Source organism: Oryx dammah, unplaced genomic scaffold (assembly GCF_014754425.2).
Source record: "Oryx dammah isolate SB20612 unplaced genomic scaffold, SCBI_Odam_1.1 HiC_scaffold_22, whole genome shotgun sequence".
NCBI lineage: Eukaryota > Metazoa > Chordata > Mammalia > Artiodactyla > Bovidae > Oryx > Oryx dammah.
In genome coordinates, this window is record NW_024070206.1 from 29345158 (window position 1) to 29368873 (window position 23716).

Genomic DNA, 23716 nt, shown 5'->3' on the forward strand with positions numbered 1-23716 from the left:
ATTTAAAATTATTAGCGATAAAGTTAGAAATACATGTACTACGGAAGAGCAGTCTTCTATGGAAAAATATAAAAACTTTTAAAACCACCGACTAGAATTTCTACTATGATGAAATACAGTCCATTAGGATTAGAAAGTCAGAGGACTAAACAGACCAACTAGATCAAATTGAGAAAGAAACTGAAACTAGAAAGTAGATCTGAGGAAATTACTCAGAATATAACACAGAAAAAATAGAAACAGAATGAGACACCAAGAGACAGGGGATAAAATGAGAAGCCTCCCAACATGACCACAACAAGTTTCTGCGGAAGAGAAGGAATGAAGAAGTCAGGTGTGAAGCGACAACAAAGAGCTTTCCTAGACTGAAGAAGGAATGAACTGAGTCTTTGAATTAAAAACAGTCTCAAATAGCAAATGTAAGACACTTTAAAACTGCAAAATGACAAAGACAAAGGGGAGATCTTTGAAAAGCAATTAGAGAACTTTAAAAAGAAAAAAAAAAGCCTACCAAAGAATCATTAGAATATTAGAAGCCAGAAGAAACTGGAATTGCATCTTCAAAACACTAATGGAGGGGCTTCCCTGGAGGCTCAGCGATAAAGAATCTGCCCGCCAATTAAGGAAACGGGGGTTTGATCCCTGATCTGGGAAGATCCCACATGTTGAGGAGCAACAAAGCCCAGAAGCCACGACTACCAAGCCTACAGGCCACACCTACTGAAACCTGTGCCCCCAGAGCCTGTGCCCTGCACCGAGAAGCCACCGCACTGGGAAGCCTGAGGCCATAACCAGAGTAGCCCCTGCTTGCCACACCTAGAGAAAAGCCCACTCAGCGACAAAAGACCCATAGCCAAAAGTAAAAACTAAATAAAATTATGTATTAAAAAAAAACTAATGGACAGTAACTGTAACCCAGCGGAGGTCAAATAAAGATTCAGATGAGAGGGAAAGTTTGCTACTCACAGATCCTCAGTGAAAAAAACTATTCAAAGGTTTGTCTCAGTTTTTTAAGGAATCTCCACACACTGCCTTATGACCCAGCAATCCCACTGCTGGGCATACACACCAAGGAAACCAGAATCGAAAGAGACACATGTACCCCAATGTTCACTGCAGCACTGTTTATAACAGCCAGGACATGGAAGCAACCTAGATATCCATCAGCAGATGAACGGATAAGAAACCCTGTATGCGAGCCAGCAAAAGAGACACAGATGTATAGAACAGTCTTTTGGACTCTGTGGGAGAGGGCGAGGGTGGGATGATTTGAGAGAATAGCATTGAAACATGTATATCATATATGAAACAAATCGCCAGTCCAGGTTCGATGCATGATATTGGATGCTTGGGGCTGGTGCACCGAGATGACCCAGCGGGATGGTGCAGGGAGGGAGGGGGGTTCAGGATGGGGAACACGTGTATACCTGTGGAAGATTCATGTTGATGTGTGGTAAAACCAATACAATATTGTAAAGTAATTAGCCTCCAATTGAAATTAGAAAAAAAAAAAAAAAAAGGTTTGTCTCAGGAAAATCACTAAATCCAGAGAAGAATCCAATATAAAAACCAATGGCATTGACTGCGGAAACCCAATCCATTAAAGAATGCAAACTGCTCCCGAGGGGAGGGCTGACAGTTTTTAAGTCCCTACAAGATTTCATTGATTTCTTTCACCAGTGTTTTATAGTTTTCTATATATAGGTCTTTTGTTTCTTTAGGTAGATATGAAGTGAACCTGCTCAGTCGTGTCCGACTCTTTGCAGCCCCAGGGACTGTAGCCTACCACACTTCTCTGTGTGTGGGATTTTCCAGGCAAGAGTACTGGAGTGGGCTGCCATTTCCTTCCCCAGAGGATCTTCCCTATAGGTCTTTTGTTTCTTTAGGTAGATATATTCCTAAGTATTTTATTCTTTTCGTTGCAATGGTGAATGGAATTGTTTCCTTAATTTCTCTGTTTTCTCATTGTTAGTGTCTGGGAATGCAAGGGATTTCTGTGTGTTGATTTCATATCCTGCAACATTACTATATTCATTGATTAGCTCTAGTAATTTTCTGGTGGAATCTTTAGGGTTTTCTATGTAGAGGATCATGTCATCTGCATAACAGTGAGAGTTTACTTGTTTTCCAATCTGGATTCCTTTTATTTCTTTTTCTGCTCTGATTGCTGTGGCCAAAACTTCCAAAACTGGTGAATTGTAGTGGTGAGAGTGGGCACCCTTGTCTTGTTCCTGACTTTAGGGGAAATGCTTTCAATTTTTCACCGTTGAAGATGATGTTTGCTGTGGGTTTGTCATATAGCTTTTATTACATTGAGGTATGTTCCTTCTAGTCCTGCTTTCTGGAGGGTTTTTATTATAAATGGATGTTGAATTTTGTCAAAGGCTTTCTCTGTATCTATTGAGATCATCATATGGTTTTTATTTTTCAATTTGTTAATGTGGTGTATTACATTGATTGATTTGCAGATATTGAAGAATCCTTGCATTCCTGGGATAAAGCCCACTTGGTCATGATGTATGATCTTTTTAATATGTTGTTGGATTCTGTTTGCTAGAATTTTGTTAAGGATTTTTGCATCTATGTTCATCAGTGATATTGGCCTGTAGTTTTCTTTTTTTGTGGCATCTTTGCCAGGTTTTGGTATTAGGGTGATGGTGGCCTCATAGAATAAGTTTGGAAGTTTACCTTCCTCTGCAATTTTCTGGAAGAGTTTGAGTAGGATAGGTGTTAGATCTTCTCTAAATTTTTGGTAGAATTCAGCTGTGAAGCCGTCTGGTCCTGGGCTTTAGTTTACTGGAAGTGGGCTTTTGTTTGCTGGAAAGACAGCCTTCAGAATGGGAGAAAATAATAGCAAACGAAGCAAGTGACAAAGAATTAATCTCAAAAATATACCAGCAACTCCTGCAGCTCAATTCCAAAAAAATAAATGACCCAAACAAAAAATGGGCCAAAGAACTAAACAGATATTTCTCCAGAGAAGATATACAGATGGCTAGCAAACACATGAAAAGATGCTCAACATCACTCATTATCAGAGAAATGCAAATCAAAACCATAATGAGGTACCATTTCACGCCAGTCAGAATGGCTGCGATCCAAAAGTCTACAAGCAATAAATGCTGGAGAGGGTGTGGAGAAAAGGGAACCCTCTTACACTGTTGGTAGGGATGTAAACTAGTACAGCCACTATGGAGAACAGTGTGGAGATTCCTTAAAAAATTGGAAATAGAACTGCCTTATGACCCAGCAATCCCCCTGCTGGGCATACACACCGAGGAAACCAGAATTGAAAGAGACACATGTACCCCAATGTTCATCGCAGCACTGTTTATAACAGCCAGGACATGGAAGCAACCTAGATGTCCATCAGCAGATGAATGGATAAGAAAGCTGTGGTACATATACACAATGGAGTATTACTCAGCCATTAAAAAGAATACATATGAATCAGTTCTAATGAGGTGGATGAAACTGGAGCCTATTATACAGAGTGAAGTAAGCCAGAAAGAAAAACACCAATACAGTATACTAATGTATATATATGGAATTTAGAAAGATGGTAATGATAACCCTGTATGTAAGACAGCAAAAGAGACACAGATGTATAGAACAGTCTTTTGGACTCTGTGGGAGAGGGTGAGGGTGGGATGGTTTGGGAGAATGGCATTGAAACATGTATAATATCGTATGTGAAATGGATCGCCAGTCCAGGTTTGATGCATGATACAGGATGCTTGGGGCTGGTGCACTGGGATGACCCAGAGGGATGGGGTGGGGAGGGAGGTGGGAGGGGGGTTCAGGATGGGGAACACATGTACACCTGTGGCGGATTCATGTCAATGTATCACAAAACCAATACAATATTGTAAAGTAATTAGCCTCCAAAAAAGTAAATAAATAAAGTAAAAAAAAAAAATTTCACTGAATTGTATGATCTGTATAATCATTAACTTGACAGAACAAATAAATGTAGTACTTGTTTCTCCCCAATTCAACAGAAATGTTATAAATTTATTAGCTAAATATGTTACTCATTTCATTCACTCAAAATGAGTGTGTGTGTGTCTGTGTGGAAAGAGGAGGGGAGGTTGGACAAGAGCCAAGGGAACACAAGCACCTACTATGTGCTATGCACATGGTTTAGATGAAGATAATCAGTGAATAAAACAGAGCAAAGTTCCTCCCTTCATGGAGTTTATATTCCAACAAGAGAGGTAGACAGTCAACTCCACACACACACGCGAAGGTTGTTAAGTGACAAAGAGAAGAACAACGCAAGGCCGGAGATGCAGAGTCCGAGTCGGACATTGAGACAGGACTTGGTATCAGTAATGTCATGGCAGAAAGAGCCCACAAAGTCAAAGTGTAACTAAGATAATTTTAAAAGGAGGTGACTCACAAAGATGAGGAGGGTGAGTGGACAGACAGGCAGGCAGGACCATCCTGGGACAGAGGGCAAAGGGAGAGGGCAATACGAACTGGAGTCATAGACTAGGGCCCTGGGCCCATTGAGAGGGGAGTCCAGCCACAGGGAGACCACAGCCATGCAGGAGGGAGCAGGGTGACCCCCAACTGACCCCTCCTCTCACCCTTCCCCCACCTCCTGACAAGATCTGTCAGCTGGAGCCAATCAGAGGGCCAAGGGCAAAGAAGCCCTAAGAATGCTTCTAAAGTTGATAGTGATCAAGGGCCCAGGGCATCAAGCAAGGTTCTGCTGGAACAAGGGGGCGGGGGTCAGGGAAAGTCCTGGAGAAAAGCCTTCCAGGCAGAAGGGCCAGCATACCCAGGCAGCTTTAAGGAAGAGCAAGGCCAGTGAGGCTGCAGAGAGGCAGGCAGGAGAGGAGGACAGAGAGGTGAGACAGGACAGGAAGACTCTGTAGATCATTAGAAGGACTTCATCTTTGACTCTAAGTGAGGAGACCTGGAAGCAAAGGGGTGTTTTGAGCTAAGAGTATCAACCCACTAATGCTTTAGAAGGATCCTTGGGGTAGGGACTGTAGGGAACACGGGTGAGATTTGAGTCAGGAGGCTGTTTTTAATAGTGCACGAAGGAGATGAGGGTGGCTTGGACCGGTATGGCAACAGTGAAGGGGTGATAAGAATCCTTACTCAAAGTCCAGGACTTTGACTAAAGTAAGTGGGTTGAACAAAAGTGCTTTTCAAGATGTTTTCTTTTCGATAAGTGAAAACATGATAATGTCTTCAACCAGGGATTTACTATACACATTTAGCAAAAAAGCGCATGCATTAAACTTGGCGTGTAAGGTAATATATCTTTTTTGGAAAGTTACTTACACGTATACATCAATAGGTTCAAAAACATTAATATATTTTCACCCATTAATCTCATAGCCAAGAATCCTATGGTAATAAAGTGATGTGATCAAATATAAGTGTACCATAGAAATTATTTACAATGGTCAAAACCTGGCTATTACACCTAAGGGCAAATTTAGAGTTGTCGGGTAGAACAGATTGACTACGTGGCCTTCAGGAAGTCTTCCAAAAGTTTTATAAGTTTGAGTTATTTTATTCATTTTTGCAACCAGGTTTTTGGTAAAGATCAAATTGTGGCAATTTCAATACTGCATTCTTTACACCTTGAATGATGTGTTGTACATGTCAGATACGTAACTTTGGCATTAATCCAGATAGAAATTAGGCTTAAGGTCCACTCATGAAAACGATAGTGGCTCAGATAGTAAAGACTGCCTGCAATGTGGGAGACCAGGGTTCAATCCCTGGGTTGGGAAGATCCCCTGGAGAAGGAAACAGCTACCCACTCCAGCATTCTTGCCTGGAGCCCATGGACAGAGAAGCCTGATGGGCTAGAGTCCATGGGGGTCACAAAAAGTGCAGATACAACTGAATGACTAATATACACATGAAAACAAAAGTATTACTTTAACAGAGGACCAAAAGACACAGTGCTTGGTCAAAAGTGTTCACAGGGATCATGGGGAGAAGAACTATAAATAAAGCTAAAAAATCAGTTTGTGATCAGGTTAAGAACATCCTTAAATGCCAAGATAAAAAGTTTGTATTTTATTCTGCAGTTTCAAGGACACTTAAAAGATTTTCTCAGGTTAAAAAAAAAAAAAAAAACCCACACACATTTATAATCATTTTTAAACTGTAAGTTTCTAAAATTAATCTGGCAGCAATAATGCAGTATTTCACAGCATTTGAGTTGGAAGAGTTCCTGAAAGCCTTCTGACTCAACCCCCCTTAAGCATGGAATGCAGGGGGGGTTCCCAGAAGGCAGGGAGAGTAAAGGGCAGGCGCTGCGGTGATCTGGACGCAGGCGGCATAGAGCAGAATGTGTACCATTCTTAAAAGATGCAGTAAGAAAGAGGGTGTGGAGTCTTAAAGTTCACATTCGTACAGTTTTGTACCAAAATGTAAACCAACTAACAATCCCAACCTCAAGATCTGGATTCCGTCCACAAACATTTTAGTTTTTCCGCTTGAGATGTCACTGGAAAACTACGTAGGCAGTTTGGAGTAGGTTGAATAAACCACATGTGCCAGGTTATTCTGTACAACCCATTGGCATTAAGAGCAGACTCGGTTACCTTCAAACTCTAACTCCATTCATGAAATTATCTCTACTCTATTTCTGAGGGTGTGTTGTTCTATTTACCTACACCAGTCTTTCAGAAAATAATGTCTATAATCGTTCATGTATAAACCCACTGACTTTTACTGCAGATACATGAAAGAGCACTGTCAAATCACAAATATTTTTCAAAGTTTCCCAGACGTCACTGTGCAAAGTGAACGCACTCTTGGTACTGAATACCATGTGTGTCTCTAAGAGCATAACCGATGCACGCCATCATTATGAGTGACAAGTCATACAGGTGACCTGAACCAAGACATCTGTCTCAACGTTCAAAACAAGAAAAAAAAAATTTGGTTGTAGTTCTGATATAATTTCTTACTTTGGTCCAGATGAAAAAAAAATCTTTACTTTTCACCTCACTCTGTACCGTTTCTGCATCTTTTAAATGTTGTTAGTATCTCAGCTGAGTTTTGATGATTCTTGGTGAGGATGCTATTTTAAAAGCCCATTGATAGTCACAGCTGCATAAGTCTATGACCATACTAAAAGCCACCGATACACTCCACATAGGTGAATTCTAGGCTTTAGAATTAGGTGAATTAAATATAATGAAGCTGTTATTATTTAAAAGCCCACTGAGCATAAACAGCACTGAGTAATAAAATATTCCAGCTGGCAGTTAATAATCAAAGTGACTGCTATCCTTCCCAAGCTGTCATCACTCATATAAATAAGTGTTTGCTGAACTGAAACAAAGTGATGCCTGAGGTGCATCTGGACAGATACAGAACTTTTATGCTCAGTTTATTCTGATCTCAACATACCTTCACCTTTCCCAGGCACATACAAACTAGATCATGATTAAAATTGATATAGTCATAATCTCATAGACAACTAAGTTGATTAAATTTTAGTGGAGTTATTCACAAACATATCAGAGCTAAAGTCTAAAGCAATTGCTAAAAGTCTCAAGTCTAAGGCACACGATAACTGTTTAATTTACAAAGTAATCAATTTTTTCTCAAAACCTAACTTGCATATTGGATTTTATATTGGGATTTTTGTATTTTGCATTAGGTTGTATTTTGATTTCCAGAGTACTTACAATTAACTCTTGGTAATTCATAACTAAAGAGTAAAGGTATAAAAATTTACTTTTGAAAAGGAGATTAATAATCAGACAAATTCATGTATACGTTCACAGAATGGCAAAGACCAAGACCTGGGAACTGCCAACCCCTTCATTTTATAGACAGGGAAACTAAACCTCTGAGAAATTAACTGTCCTGCATAAAAGTAACAAGTGGTAAGTGGCAGAACAAGGATTCAAATCTAAGACAATTTGACTCCAAAACCCAAGTCTTCTGGGATTCATAAACAGAGCTCTCACTCCATAGCCAAATGAATTACAGCCCCAGAAGGTTAACTTTGTTTTTCAAATACATTTCTGAATTCAAAACCAAAAATTATCTGTAATGTATAACCAACCAAAGGATGAACATCTATGATGATGGGTGTCTTAAAGAGTGGGGTTTTATTTTTTTTTACCTTGAGCCATGTCACATTCCTTGATCATCTTGAAAAAGTTGGAAATTTCTCTATCTAGTCTCTGTTGGCATATCTGTGCTTTCTGGAAAACAAAAGGAAAGTTAAATACAGGATTTTTACCTTGCTTTAATGTTGCCATTGAAACTTTTTATCTCACAGGTTGATATACTGTAATCATTGAGACAAGTTCCTAACAGAGAGAAAAGGGTGAGAGAAAATCACCTTAGAAACTGAATATAACCACGTACAGATTAATACAAAAAATTTCTAAATTTTAAATACATTCAACATGTCAAGATACTAAACAACTGTATCAATTACTTCTACTGAGTCATTACACAATATATATCTGACAGATTTCTGATTTATTCACACCTAGTAGGCTTGTTAAATTCATCAAGAAATTATAAAATGCACTGATTAAGAATATCTTTTAGAAATTGTTTTTGTTTGAAAAAATCCAGATGATACTAACATTTGGAAACCACAACCAGATTTTCATTCAGCAAATCTAAGTGAGCACAGCCCCCAAATAATCAGACCAGTAGGACATTTTTTCAGTCAGTGAAAGCTTATAAAAATAAGGTAAATCAGTCTTCCATGTAATCTGAAATTTCTACATATTTAGATCCCTAAAAGCAAAACATAGAGTTTCATGATGTAAAGTGCATCCCATCTTAGTATAGATTTGTAAGTCCAAAACTGAAAAGTCCCGATAAATCTAACAATGTAATTCTGAAATAAGTTTTTGTTTCCCTTTAAAGGAAACTAAGAAGCAAGAATAAGAAGCAAGAAAACCATCACTGTAAAGTTGGTTGGTCATGGCAATAAGAACATATTCTGAGAACCGTGACCTTATCAAGATTATCCCACTATTGTAGGTTGAGTAATACGTTAAGCGCATGAATTCTTCTCTGGTGGCTCATTTTTTAAAAAAATCTGTCTGCCAAGCAGAAGACCAGGGTTTGATCCCTGGATTGAGAAGATTCCCTGGAGGAGGAAATGGCAATCCATTCCGGTATTCTTACCTGGAGAATCCCATGGACAGAGGAGGCTGGCAGGCTACAGTCCAAGGGGCGGCAAAGAGTCGGACATGACTGAGCACGCACGCATGAATCTTTTCTACTTTGTACTCCTAACATCAACTGGCTCATCACCCAACAGTTTTACTCCCCCTAAATCAGACCTACGTGCCAAGGTGATACAGGTACGCATGCTTCCCACCTGATAAATCTTTCAGTGGTTCAACTCAGCTCAACCACAGCGGAATTAATCACGGTATCACATTCGTGACAGGCAATGTTCCCTTTAAAATGTACATTACTCCATTTTGAGAGCTCCAACAACATAAAAGTGCGGTTCATTTTTTTGGAGGGAAGGGGGATAGGAAGAATACCTACACTGCGCCAATACCTACCTCTCTGCCACCACAGAAACAGAAATGATATGCTGGATAATTCTTTCAGACACAGTCTTTAAATACACATTTAAGAAAAAAGTCAATCAGGGTCGACTAAAAACATGCACCGCACAACCAAATGTATCACTCATAATTTATTAATAGAAAATTGTCATTTCACTCTATACATATTTAATACCCCTGCCCATGAGCTCGTCAATACTTCTGTTTTCTGTCTCTCTTTTTTCTATGGTGAAAAGTTAGCTGGGTGCACAAAAGCAAACACTAGCTTCACTTGCAGACTGTGAATCTATAATCGTAGTTCCTGTGGTTACAATTAAAGACAAGAAACACTCTCCTGCATCATTCTCAAATACCTGAGCTATATTCATCGTCCTTCAACATCTCTCACAGCAAAAATCTTACCTTGATCCACAATTTACTTAAGAGTTACACGGTAGGCCAGCTGGAGAAGATTCCATCTACACACGCAGTTTCATAGTTGTATACAAACAGGTTATCTGCTATTCTAAACAATTAATGTCATTTAATTGATGCTAAGCAGCAGTTATAAACACAATTTTAAAAAATCCACATTCTCCAATTTGTTATCAGTTCCTCTTTAGTGGCTATTGGTTACAGTACAAAAACCTAAAAATCTAATAGTGTGTGCACGCTCAGTCTCTCGGTCATGTCCTACTCTTTGCCACCCCATAGACTGTAGCCCATGTCTGTCCATGGAATTCTCCAGGCAGGAATACTTGAGTGGGTTGCCATTTCCTTCTCCAGAGGATCTTCCCGACCCAGGGATCGAGCCCGGGTTTCCTGCACTGCAGGCAGATTCTTTACCGTCGGAGCCACCAGGGATTTAGGAAGGTTAATGTTCATACGTTCTTCGCAGAGCCCAGCGTGGTGTCTCACTGACTTCCATGCCACGCACCCGATGTCAGACACTCTTCGTAGGTTTCCATTTTTATTGAGCCTACATAAATGAGCTCTCATGCGAGCAGTGTTCTAATAGTGTTCTAAAGTGTGACAGTCTTTTATACCCAGGATACCTGGGCACAGAGCCCAAGAACAGGAGCACACCCACAGACCTCGGCCACGGAGGGTGGCAGATGCCCAGGTGAGCAGCTGGGCCCCACTCAGGACACAGGTCTCTGCTGCTGCTTCTTCCCAGCCAGAGTTCTGCTGTTGGGTTTAAGTTGATGTTGAACTACTTTGTCCACCCTGACACAGGAGACAGTTCAAAAATGTGTACCAATGGAGTAGGTATCTACAGAGGAGTGGCTAGGATAGCAGAGAGGTCATTAATTCCAGCCTATCTGCCACATACAGACAATCTCATAGCTGGTTAATTGAGAGCCGAAGCATAAGCAGATATAAATTACTATATATAAAATAAAAAATAAGGTCCTACTGTACAGCACAGGCAACTATATTCTGTAATATCCTGTAATAAACCATAATGGAAAACAGTAAGAAAAAGTATGTATGCATAACTGAATCACTGATGTACACCAGAAACACAACACTATATATCAATTACACTTCAATTTTCAAATAAAGGACCAAAGCAGACTGCCTTCTACTCATCAATAAAAAAACCTACTGATACACACAACATTGTGGGTGAAAGATGGCAGCCACCAAAGAGACATATGGTGTGATTCCATGCAGCCGGAATCCTAGAACGGGCAGAGCTGACAAAGCCTGTGATGACAGAGCAGCTCAGCGACTGCCTGAGATGGAGCAGAGAGCACTGTCTGGGAGGGAAATGGAGATCTTTTTGCGGTGATAAAAAACATTCCACACCTGGATAGGAGTGACGGCTGCACAGGGTATTTGTCAAAACATACCAAACTGAAGACACTACAATGCCCTCATTTTATTACATAAAAACTGTACCTTAATAACATTAAACTTTAAAAATAATGGATTGTAGAATCCAGATAAACCTCCTCTGCAGACAACAGCCAGCATCCTGAGCCCTGGAGCCCCATACTCATCTCCAAACTTTCCAAACTCCAGTCAAATCTACTTCAAGGATAACCCAACACTCCATATATATGTATGGAGTATATATATATATGCTTGATTTCTTGTATGGGTACCACTCTATCAGCTTTGAGTTGATGTACACTCATCTTCCTGCATTCACTTTAATTAGGAATCATTTACTCTTTGGTCAAGAAAGTCTAATATCACTTTCTCATATGTTTAAAATTTAGCATCTGTTCATTACTTCTTATAACACAGGTATAGTTCAGAGCCTGTAAGAATCAAGAGATCCTCAATGAATAACACCCCTGCTATCCTCGTGCCACCCCAAATGTAAGCGCCCATCCTGGTTTGATCCAAAAGAACTTTCTATGATGATGGAAACACTCTATATTTGCATTGTCCAAGGTGACAGCCACATATGACTATTGAGTACTTGCTAAGTCACTCAGTCATGTCCGACTCTTTGTGACCCCATGGACTGCAGCATGACAGGCCTCCCTGTCCATCACCAATTCCCAGAGATTGCTCAAGCTCATGTCGATCAAGTCGGTGATGCCATCCAACCATCTCATCCTGTTGTCCCCTTCTCCTCCCGCCTTCAATCATTCCCAGCATCAGGGTCTCTTCAAATGAGTCAATTCTTCACATCAGCTGGTCAAAGTATTGGAGTTTCAGCTTCAGCATCAGTCCTTCCAATGAATATTCAGGACTGATTTCCTTTAGGATGGACTGGTTGGATCTCCTGGCAGTCCAAGGGACTCTCCAGAGTCTTCTCCAACACCACAGTTCAAAAGCATCAATTCTTCAGCGCTCAGCTTTCTTTATAGTCCAACTCTCACATCCATACATGACCACAGGAAAAACCATAGCCTTGACTAGATGGACCTTAGTCGGCAAAGTAATGTCTCCGCTTCTTAATAGGCTGTCTAGGTTGGTCATAGCTTTTCTTCCAAGGAGCAAGTGTCCTTTAATTTCATGGCTGCAGTCACCATCTGTAGTGATTTTGGAGCACAAAAAAATAAACTCACTGTTTCTCCTTCTATTTGCCATGAACTGATGGGACCAGATGCCATGATCTCGTTTTTTGAATGCTGAGTTTTAAGCCAACTTTTTCACTCTCCTCTTTCACTTTCATCAAGAGGCTTTTTACTTCTTCTTCGCTTTCTGCCATAAGGGTGCTGTCATTTGCATATCTGAAGTTATTGATATTTCTCCTGGCAATCTTGACTCCAGCTTGTGCTTCATCCAGCCTGGCATTTCACATGATGTACTCTGCATATAAGTTAAATAAGCATGGAGACAATATACAGCCTTGACGCATTCCTTTTCCTATTTGGAACCAGTCTGTTGTTCCATGTCCAGTTCTAACTGTTGCCTCTTGACCTGCATACAGATTTCTCAGGAGACAGGTAAGGTGGTCTAGTATTCACATCTCTTTAAGAATTTTCCACAGTTTATTATGATCCACACAGTCAAAGGCTTTGGCACAGTCAATAAAGCAGAGGTAGATGTTTTTCTGGAACTCTCTTGCTTTTTCCATGATCCAGCGGATGTTGGCAATTTGATTACTGGATGTTCTGCCTTTTCTAAAACCAGCTTGAACATCTGGAAGTTCATGATTTACATACTGTTGAAGCCTGGTCTGGAGAATTTTGAGCATTACTTTTCTAGTGTGTGAGATAAGTGCAATTGTGCGGTAGTTTGAGCACTCTTTGGCATTGCCTTTCTTTGGGATTGGAATGAAAACTGACCTTTTCCAGTCCTGTGGCCACTGCTGAGTTTTCCAAATTTGCTGGCATACTGAGTGCAGCACTTTCACAGCATCATCTTTTAGGACTTGAAATAGTTCAGCTGAAATTCCATCACCTGCACTAGCTTTGTTCATAGTGATGTTTCCTAAGGCCCACTTAACTTTGTCTTCCAGGATATCTGGCTCTAGGTGAGTGTTCACAACACTGTGGTTAACTGGGTCATGAAGATCTTTTTTGTACAGTTCTGTGTGTTCTTGCCACCTCTTCTTAGTATCTTCTGCTTCTGTTAGGTCCATACCATTTCTGTCCTTTATTTTGCCCATCTCTGCATGAAATGTTCCCTTGGTATCTCTAATTTTCTTGAAGAGATATCTAGTCTTTCCCATTCTATTGTTTTCCTCTATTTCTTTGTGTTGATCACTGAGGAAGGCTTTCTTATCTCTCCCTGCTATTCTTTGGAACTCTGCATTCAAATGAGTGTATCTTTCCTTTTCTCCTTTGCGTTTCACTTCTCTTCTTTTCTCAGCTATTTGTAGGCCTCCTAGGACAACCATTTTGCCTTTTTGCATATCTTTTTCTTGGGGATGGTATTGATCCCTGCCTCCTGTACAATGTCACAAACCTCCATCCATTGTTCTTCAGGTACTCTATCAGATCTTATCCCTTGAATCTATTTCTCACTTCTACTGTATAATCATAAGGGATTTGATTTAGGTCATACCTGAATGGTCTAGTGGTTTTCCCTGCTGCTGCTGCTAAGTTGCTTCAATTGTGTCCGACTTTGTGCGACCCCATAGATGGCAGCCCACCAGGCTCCTCTGTCCCTGGGATTCTCCAGGCAAGAACACTGGAATGGGGTGCCACTGCCTTCTCCATGGTTTTCCCTACTTTCTTCAATTTCAGTCTGAATGTGGCAATATGGAGTTCATGATCTGAGCCACAGTCAGCTCCTGGTCTTATTTTTGCAGACTGTGTAGAGCTTCTCCACCTTTGGCTACAAAGAATATAATCATAATCTGATTTCAGTGTTGAACATCTGTTGATGTTCATGTGTAGAGTCTTCTCTTGTGTTGTTGGAAAAGGGTGTTTGCTATGACCAGGGCATTCTCTTGGCAAAATGCTATTAGCCTTTGCCCTGCTTCATTCTGTATTCCAAGGCCAAATTTGCCTATTACTCCAAGTGTTTCTTGACTTCCTACTTTTGCTTTCTAGTCCCCTAAAATGAAAAGAACATCTTTTTTGGGTGTTAGTTCTCAAAGATCTTGTAGGTCTTCATAGAACTGTTCAACTTCAGCTTCTTCAGCATTACTGGTTGGAGCACAGACTTGGATTACTGTGACACTTTTGCCTTGGAAATGAAAAGAGATCATTCTGTCATTTTTGAGACTGCATCCAAGTACCACATTTAGCTTGCAAGATGGTGGAGAGAAGGATGTGTGCTCATCTTCTCTTGAGAGAACTCCAAAATTAAAACTCACTGCTGAACAACGACTGACAGAAGAATGTTCGATCCCAGCAAAAAAAAGATACCCAAGTCCAAGGGCAAAGGAGAAGCCCCAGCAAGACAGTAGGAGGAGCAAAACCGCATTTAGAATAAAACCTTATACCTGCCAGAGATGCTAGGAGGGCTCAAACAAAGCCTTGTGCGCACCAGGAGACTCCACAGAGACTGAGCCAGACCTGCCTTTGAGTGTTCGAGTGTCTCCTGCGGAGGTACAGGTCAGCAATGGTCTGCTACAGGGGCAGGGGCTCTGGGTGCAGCAGACCTCGGTACAGCATAAGCCCTCTTGGAGGAGGTCGCCATTAACCCCCTCCACGGAGCTACCAGAACTTACACAGGACTGGGGAAACAGACTCTTAAAGGGCACAAACAAAACCTTGTGTGCACTAGGACTCAGGAGAAAGGCACAGGGACTCCACAAGAGACTGACCCAGACTTGCCTGTGCATGTCCAGGAGTCTCCGGCAGAGGTGTGGGTTGGCAGTGGCCTGCTGCAAGGTTTGGGGCACTGGGTGTGGCAGTGCGTGCTTGGGACCTTTGAAGGAGGTCACCATTATCTTCATTACCTCCACCACAGTTTGGCCTCAGGTCAAACAACAGGGAGGGAACATAGCCCTGCCCATCAACAGAAAATTGGATTAAAGATTTATGCAGCATGGCCCATTAGAACAAGCCCCAGTTTCCCCCTCAGTCAGTCTCATCAGGAAGTTTCCATAAGCCTCTTATCCTTCTCCATTAGAAGGCAGACAGAATTAAAACCACAACCACAGAAAACTAATCAAACTGATCACATGGACCACAGCCTTGTCTAACTCAATGAAACTATGAGCCTTGCCGTGTAGGGCCACCCAAGACGGACAGGTCATGGTGCAGAGTTCTGACAAAATGTGGTCCACTGGAGAAGGGAAGGGCAAACCACTTCAGTATTCTTGCCTTGAGAACCCCATGAACAGTATGAAAAGGCAAAAAGACAGGACACTCAAAGATGAACTCCCCAGTTTGGTAGGTGCCCAATATGTTACTGGAAAACAGCGGAGAAATAACTCCAGAAAGAATGAAGAGATAGAGCCAAAGCAAAAACAACACCCAGTTGTGGATGTGATTGGTGATGGAAGTCAAGTCTGATGCTGTAAAGAATACTGCATAGGAACCTGGAATGTTAGGTCCATGAATCAAGGTAAATTGGAAGTGGTCAAAACAGGAGATAACAAGAGTGAACATCAACATTTTAAGAATCAGTGAACTAAAATGGATTGGAATGGGTGAATTCAACTCAGATGACCACTATAACTAACTGTGGACAGGAATCCCTTAGAAGAAATGGAGTAGCCATCATGGTCAACAAGAGAGTCCGAAATGCTGAGCACTTGAAATGTGGCTAATTAAAGAACTAGGACGTCCCCGGTAGCTCAGTGTAAAGAATCCACCCGCCAATGCAGGAGACACAGGTTAGACTGCAGGTCACAGAAGATCCCACATGTTAAGGAGCAACTAAGCCCGTGTGCCACAACTGTTGAGCTTGTGCTTTAAAGACCAGAAACTGCAATTACCGAAACCCACGCACCCGAGAGCCTGTGCTCCGCGATGAGAGAAGTCACCACAATGAGAAGCTGGCCCTCTGCAACTAGACAGTAGCCCCTGCTTGCTACCACTATAGCAATGAAGACCCAGCACAGCTACAAAAATTAAATAAATAAAAAAAGTTACTGTTTTCATTTAACTCTAATTCATTTAAATGTAAATAGTCACATGTATCTAGTAGCAATCATATTAGACAGTAAAGTTCTATACCAACACCTGCTTGAATTTCTCTTCCAGTTTTTATTTCTGAAATATTTTCAAGTTGCCATGAAGGCAACACTGTAAGGCCAGTATTTTTATGATTTGTCTTACACTTTTCTCCCTGTAGGCCAAACCTCAAGACAGTGACAGACGGAGGGCTAAGACAAAATGTTTAAGTTTCTGAAGGCCCCTCATTGAAGAGGTACAATGGGACCAAGAGCGTCATATGACACAGTCACTCTGTGGATACTCCCCTACCCTCCCCCGCCCCAGTTTCTTATAAGTCTACTTACTCATTCAAAAGCATGTTGAGGGAATGAGGTTAATTTTTGTTAATTCAGGTAGTTTCAGAACATTCCAGTCCGAGAGTTCCTCATTTCCTTTAGAAAGACTATAGACATCTAGAATAGATCATTTCACAAATTGGTCCCAGTGTTTCTCTGCAACCTAAGAGTCCAAGGACTGAGGGTGTTCTGGAGCGGGTCTACCACAAGCTACAATTCAGGCTCATGTCAGATTTTACCTTTTCTGACCAACCTCCAGAAATTGAGACAGAGGGAAGCATTCTGCTAGAAAGAGATAAGTGTAAACCTGCAAAATCTCAAGTACTTAACACTGGCTGAAACTCTCACTGACTTCAGGTGCTATAAAATCTACAAGGCAAAAACCTCATGACTTTAAAGTTAACATGAGAACACAATATTCAACTAAAGAATAAAAGAGTTGTGCTTGATAACTCTAAAATTTGAAAATGAAGCTAAAGAAGAAACATTTCCTGGAGGAAGTTTTTTTAATGATATGCAACTCAGTATGCTTATATTTTACCTGTAGCTTCCATTGAAAAGGTCTTAAAATTACCATACTCCTGGGAAAGAAGTTGTCGCACCTTGTAAGCCCTTCCAGGTTTTATTATTTACCCTTTTGTTGAGGGTACATAAGTAGGGAAGGATTTCTTTTCACTTAAGAACACTGATCAAAAGTTAAAATATTTAGCACAGTTTTATTTTTTACTTGTCTAACCTGACTTTGGGTATAGATATTTAAACCTTCTTTATTTATTCCAACAGTTTTAATGTTATTTAGATGCTCTATGTTATTTTTGCAAAGTTCACCGATCTGAAAATTATGTTTATGGTTGTCATTTTACATATTCAGCTTTAAAAGAGAAGGGATGCTGGTAAGATAACAGTCAACTTCTGGGAATGTCTTCAACAAACATGGAAGGGCTCAAATTTTTTCATGTTCCATAATAAGATTAGGGATTCAAAATATCTGAATCTCTTATTTTAAGTTGATATATCCTTAAGTCAATAAAATTCCTTAGATATTAGTAAACTTAAATTCACTAAAGTTGTTTACGAAGAAACATTCAAATTCTGCAATAAATTCATTTAAAAAAAGATTAAATTTAGTAGGCAAATTCACATGTTCCGATATAATTATTTCAATCAAAATGCATTATTCTTTTGTAGTTCTAATTCTTCCAAACCCATTCATTTAAAAGGTACAGCCACAAAACTGACGCCAAGAAAAAAGATACTTATTTCATTTCAATTACTTATGTTGGTATGTTCTATGGATGAGGCATTGATGTCACTTCAGATGAGGGCCTCTCCATTCATCACTGACGCTTTAACCTTACCTCTAATCAAGGAAGTTAGAGATTACACATGCTTTTAAATGAAACTACAGACCAGGGAAGGTATCACTATGGTTGCATTATTTAAACTCTGAAATATACAGTGAAGTCATAAAGGGCAGTAAGGCAAGCAATGCATGCCTCCCCTCCTGGCGGCAGCTTTCAGAGAGAATGACAATCTGATCACAGCATAAACATTTTAACCAAAAAAGATATATGTAGGCACATGCCTATCATTACAGCCTATTTACAGAGATATTTGATAGTTATCACCATAAGAGAGACAGTATAAGTAGCACAAGAATATTACTAAAAGAGTAATACTATTTGCATTGTGGACAAAAATCTTAATTTCAAAACCTCATATTAAGAAAAATATTCTTAGTAAAACCTGAGAGTTAGCTGTACAGGTCAAGTTACATTTTCTACTTACCTCTAAGGATTCCTTCAAGTCTACAGCAGAAACTGCATCGTCGTCTTCATCATCAGTCACTTGGTCTTGGGAACAGTAGTGTGTGCTGTAAGCAGAATGCTCTTCTATTGCTTCCAGCCAGTCCTAAGATAATCCAAGGATCTAAGTAAGTGAAATACACTTTTAACTCGAAACACATATTATGACAACAATCTGAAAAGCATAAAATTTACATGGAGAAAAAAAAATACGGCTTCAAAAAAACAAAGCAAAATACACCCAACAACGAAGTAATGATGCACGTCTCTTGTTTATGACGTAACTGGATAAAAAATTTTCCCTTTAAAAAATATCATCTGTAAGTTTGTGTATTCATTCATATTAATACTGAAACACATTACAAAAACAAAACAATGGGTGGAGAATTTTTCACTTAAGAATTATAGGTTCTCAACTCTGTTGAGTAAGTTATTGCATAATAATACATCCAGCAACAATTTACTAAGCTGTCATAAGCACAAGAAACTCAGATCACTTTAAGAGAGCCAAAAAAATTGCCCTGATGTTTTAACTTTTACTGTTTTTAAAAAATCAATGATTTACAAAAAGATGGAATGTTTGCCCTAAAAATACCTACCTACCTTCCACCTCATTTCTCACAGCGTTTCTCAGGATGGAATCTTACCCTTTTATGAAACGTTAGGACAGACATGGTTTGAATTGTTTAGTGTTCTCTGCAAGGCAAAAGTTAATCATTCTGGAAGACACATTTTTAGAAAAATTTTTATTTTATATATTTATTTTTGGCTGCACAGGCTTTTTCTCTAGCAGCTGAGAGCAGGGGCTACTCTCCAGTTGTGTGAGGGCTTCTCATTGTGGTGGCTTCTCTCGTTGCAGAGCACAGGCTCTAGGGCACACGGACTCAGTAGCTAAGGCTCCTGGGCTCTAGAGCACAGGCTCAGTAGGTGTTACATAGGATCTTCCTAGACCAGGGATCGAACCCATGTCTCCTGCACTGGTAAGCAAATTCTTATACGCTACACTACTTAGGAAAAAGTGAAAGTTGCTCAGTCATGTCTGACTCTTTGCAACCCCATGGACTATACAATCCATGGTATTCTCCAGGCCAGAATACTGGAGGGGTAGCTGTTCCCTTCTCTAGGAGATATTCCCAACCCAGGGATTGAACCCAGGCCTCCTCCCCACATTGGGTGGATTCTTTACCAGCTGAGCCACAAGGGAAGCCCAACAATACTGGAATGGGTAGTCCATCCCTTTTCCAGCAGATCTTCCCAGCCCAGGAATTGAACCGGGGTCTCCTGCACTGTGGCTCAGATGGTAAAGCATCTGCCTGCAATTCTGGAGACCTGAGTTCAATCCCTGGGTCAGGAAGTTCCCCTGGAGAAGGAAATGGCAACCCACTCCAGTATTCATGCCTGGAAAATCCCGTGGACCGAAGAGCCTGGTGGGCTACAGTCCATGGGTTTGCAAAGAGTCAGACACGACTGAGCAGCTTCTCTTCTCTTCTCTCCTGCACTGTAGGCAGATTCTTTACCAACTGAGCTACCAGGGAAGCCCACTACTTAGGGAAGCCCCTGGAAAACAGATCCTTTTAACCCTTTATATAATTTATAAAAAACAAAGTAAGTTTACAGTACTGCCTTGATCTAAAGGAATATGGAGTCTCCATTAAATAAGTACACAATGAATTTTTGTCACATCAATCCCAATTTTCTTGCTTGCTGCTATCATTCAAATTACCACAGAGAGAGGCTGAGTCTACAGCGTAATAAAGCAGAACACCTGGGCTGGAGCCAGGCTCTGCCGCTTGCCAGGTGCAGGATCGTAAGAGGGCACTTCAATCTTACCGTCTTCAGTTTCCTCACCTATAAATTCAGGGGCAGACTGAATAATCATTTAGGCTTTTTTCTAAAACAACTAAGGGCCCCTTACTTTCACAGAAGCAAACTCTTAAAATACCTGCAGGTACATGTTGATAAAGAATTAATTCATAAGCCAAATTTCAAAAGTTTTATATCATCATTCCCATTAAAAATAATAATCAACAAGAGGGTAGATGTTAATATTGAGCCTATTTGATATTCTTTATGTCCTTAAATGTTGTTTTACGAAAGACAAGCAAATCCATAAAATTACCTCTCTTGTCTGCTGAAGGCTGTTCTTGGGAACCCTGAAGCTATGAACAGTGTCATCGAAGCATTTAATAAAGAAGAGGCAGCTATCAGTGGATTTTACCTTGGATATAAAGAAGTCAGTAAGACAATACCATTCATGCCCATAAAACAGAACCCTTAAATGATCTACACATAAAATCAACACTATTAACATGACAATAATACCCAAGTAAACATTTATTTTTTTAAATTACTTTACAATATTGTATTGGTTTTGCCATACATCAATACGAATCTACCCAAGTAAACATTTATAATACTTAGAAAAAAGTGATAATGTTGGGAGTATCAAATGCATTGTAGCTTATCTACATCAAGAGTGGCTTTCATATGCTTCATTACTCAAAGTAAATACTAATAATATACACTAGGTATATAGTTTTTTCCCTCATCCTATTAAATATTTAACATAGCATGCACTTGGGCTACAAAGTCCTTTAGATACCAGAGCTCCAGTTTCTTCTTATTCATGCCACTCTCCTGAACCTTCTGTTTGATGTGAGTATAGAAAATGAACTGCGTGTAAAAGCATGAGTAGAAAAGGAAGAGCTGCAGTCTGAACAAGGGCTGGCCGACTCCATGGGAGAGCACGTCACCTTGCGACCAAGTTCAGCTTCCCAAGTGGCTCAGACGGTAAAGAATCCGCCTGCAATGCAGGAGACCTAGGTTCAATCCCTGGGTTGAGAAGATACTCTGGAGAAGGGAATGGCAACCCACTCCAGTATTCTGGCCTGTCGAGTCCCATGGACAGAGGAGCCTGGTGGGCTACAGTCCATAGGGTAGCAAAGAGTCGGACACAACTGAGCAATTAACGCTGCAAATCCCCAAAACTGTTCATTGAGGTAGCACAGTCCTGGGGGGACACAACAGCAGTGAGGGTGTACTTGGATAACAGTCTGTCTCTGGAAATTAAAAAAGCAAAGCTGGGCAGCCATAAATACTAAAGACAGTAGGGGAGTCCTCCAAAGGAAAGAGAGAGATGGGATTCCCCAACTCTGTTCACATCTCTTACTGATGCACAGAAAATAGATTCCAAGCAGTCGCTGAGATACCGCCTAGCTGAATGCAGACCAGAGCCACTGTATGAGAAACAAGAGTTTACAATCCAAACCTAGCCACGAAAATGACCGGAAACAATGGAAATAACCTTCAATGGAGAAAAATAATAGGATCCAGGATCTCTGGAACTTAACATTAGTGATACCATCCAAAAAAGTGGACCACAATCTCAAAAGAAATTCTATTAAAAGGTAAAAAAATGTCAGAATGGTCAACAGGGACCCAAACATATACGATCTGCAAGAGACAGAAAATAAATAATAGGTAGGTTGAAAGTAGATACAAAAAGAGATATTATATAAACAATAACCATAGGAAGGGCTGAAAGGTTATATTAATATCAAATAGAATAGATTTCAAAACAAAATACATTATTACAGGAGATAAAGATGGCCACCAGATAACGATAAAAGGGTCAATTAATCAGGAAGAAATCATAAATACACATGTGATCAATAACAGAAATAATGCTACAAATATATCTGGAGTTTAAATACCATTCTCTCAGCAATTGACACAATGAAAAAAAAGTCAGCAAGACACAAAAGATCTAAACAACACTACCAACCATCATGACTGAATGTTTATAGGACATGCCAACAAGAGCAAAATACATGTTATTCTCTAGTACATTCACCACAATAATCCATATGTAGAGTCATCAAGCAAGTCTCAATAAATTTGACAAGATGGAAATCATATATAAAATGTGCAATGACCAAAATGAAATTTTAAATCAAAAACAATCATGAAAACTCCAACTATTTGGAAATTTAACAACACACTCTTAAACATCCATTGGTTCAAACAAGAAATCACAACAGGAATTAGAATATATTTTGAGTTGTATGGTAATTTGAATAATCTAAGCTACAACCTTAAGAAACTATAAAATAGAGCAAATTAAGCCCAAAACATGGAGAAATTCTTTAAAACGAACAAAAAAAAATCAATGAAATAGCAAAAGCCTGAGAAAATTCTCAATGAAATCAAGAGAATGAAATCATAAGAAAAATTTCAATGAAATTAATCACTTCAAAAATAAAAGTGACAAAGTGCTAGGCAGACTGATCTTTGGAAAAAAGAGAAGACATAAATTACCAATATAAAGAGCAAAAGAGTGTAGAACATTACCTATCACAAAGACATTAAAAACACAAGGGAATATTATTACCCTAAGTTTTATAGCCAAAAGAAAATGGACAAATTCCTTGAAAGGCAAAAATTACAAACACCAACCCAAGAAATAGAAAATATGAATAGCCCTATAGCAACTGAACAACTCAAATTTGTAACGACAATCCTCTCACACACACACACACCTGGCCCATGTGACTGCACAGGCAAATTCTAGTGAGTATTTAAGGAAGCAGTAATGTAATCCTATACAAACTCTTCTAGAAAACTGAAAAAGAACATTTTCCAGTTCATTATGTGAGACCAGATAATACCACTGGAGAAATACAAACACCACAGCAGAAATATAAACCAATAACCATCATGAACAAAAAAGCAAAAATTATTAACAAAGTATTATGAAACACAAGCTGGAATCAAGATTGCTGGGAGAAATATCAATAACCTCAGATATGCAGATGACACCACCCTTATGGCAGAGAGTGAAGACGAACTAAAAAGCCTCTTGATGAAAGTGAAAGAGGAGAGTGAAAAATTTGGCTTAAAGATCAACATTCAGAAAATGAACATCATGGCATCCGGTCCCATCACTTCATGGCAAACAGATGGGGAAACAGTGGAAACAGTGTCAGACTTTATTTTTTTGGGCTCCAAAATCACTGCAGATGGTGATTGCAGCCATGAAATTAAAAGATGCTCACTCCTTGGAAGAAAAGTTATGA

General features: G+C 39.9%; 1 protein-coding gene across 1 annotated transcript in view; it reads right to left on the minus strand.

Annotated features, from left to right (window-relative positions):
* OSBPL1A (oxysterol binding protein like 1A) overlaps window positions 1–23716 on the minus strand; it is a 221221-nt gene that overhangs the window by 131672 nt on the left and 65833 nt on the right. The window contains exons 13-15 of the mRNA XM_040264746.1: window positions 20761–20859; window positions 18625–18747; window positions 8117–8198 (exon numbers count right to left, since the gene is read on the minus strand). Coding sequence (XP_040120680.1) covers window positions 8117–8198; window positions 18625–18747; window positions 20761–20859 — 304 coding nt within the window. The remainder of the gene's footprint in view (window positions 1–8116; window positions 8199–18624; window positions 18748–20760; window positions 20860–23716) is intronic.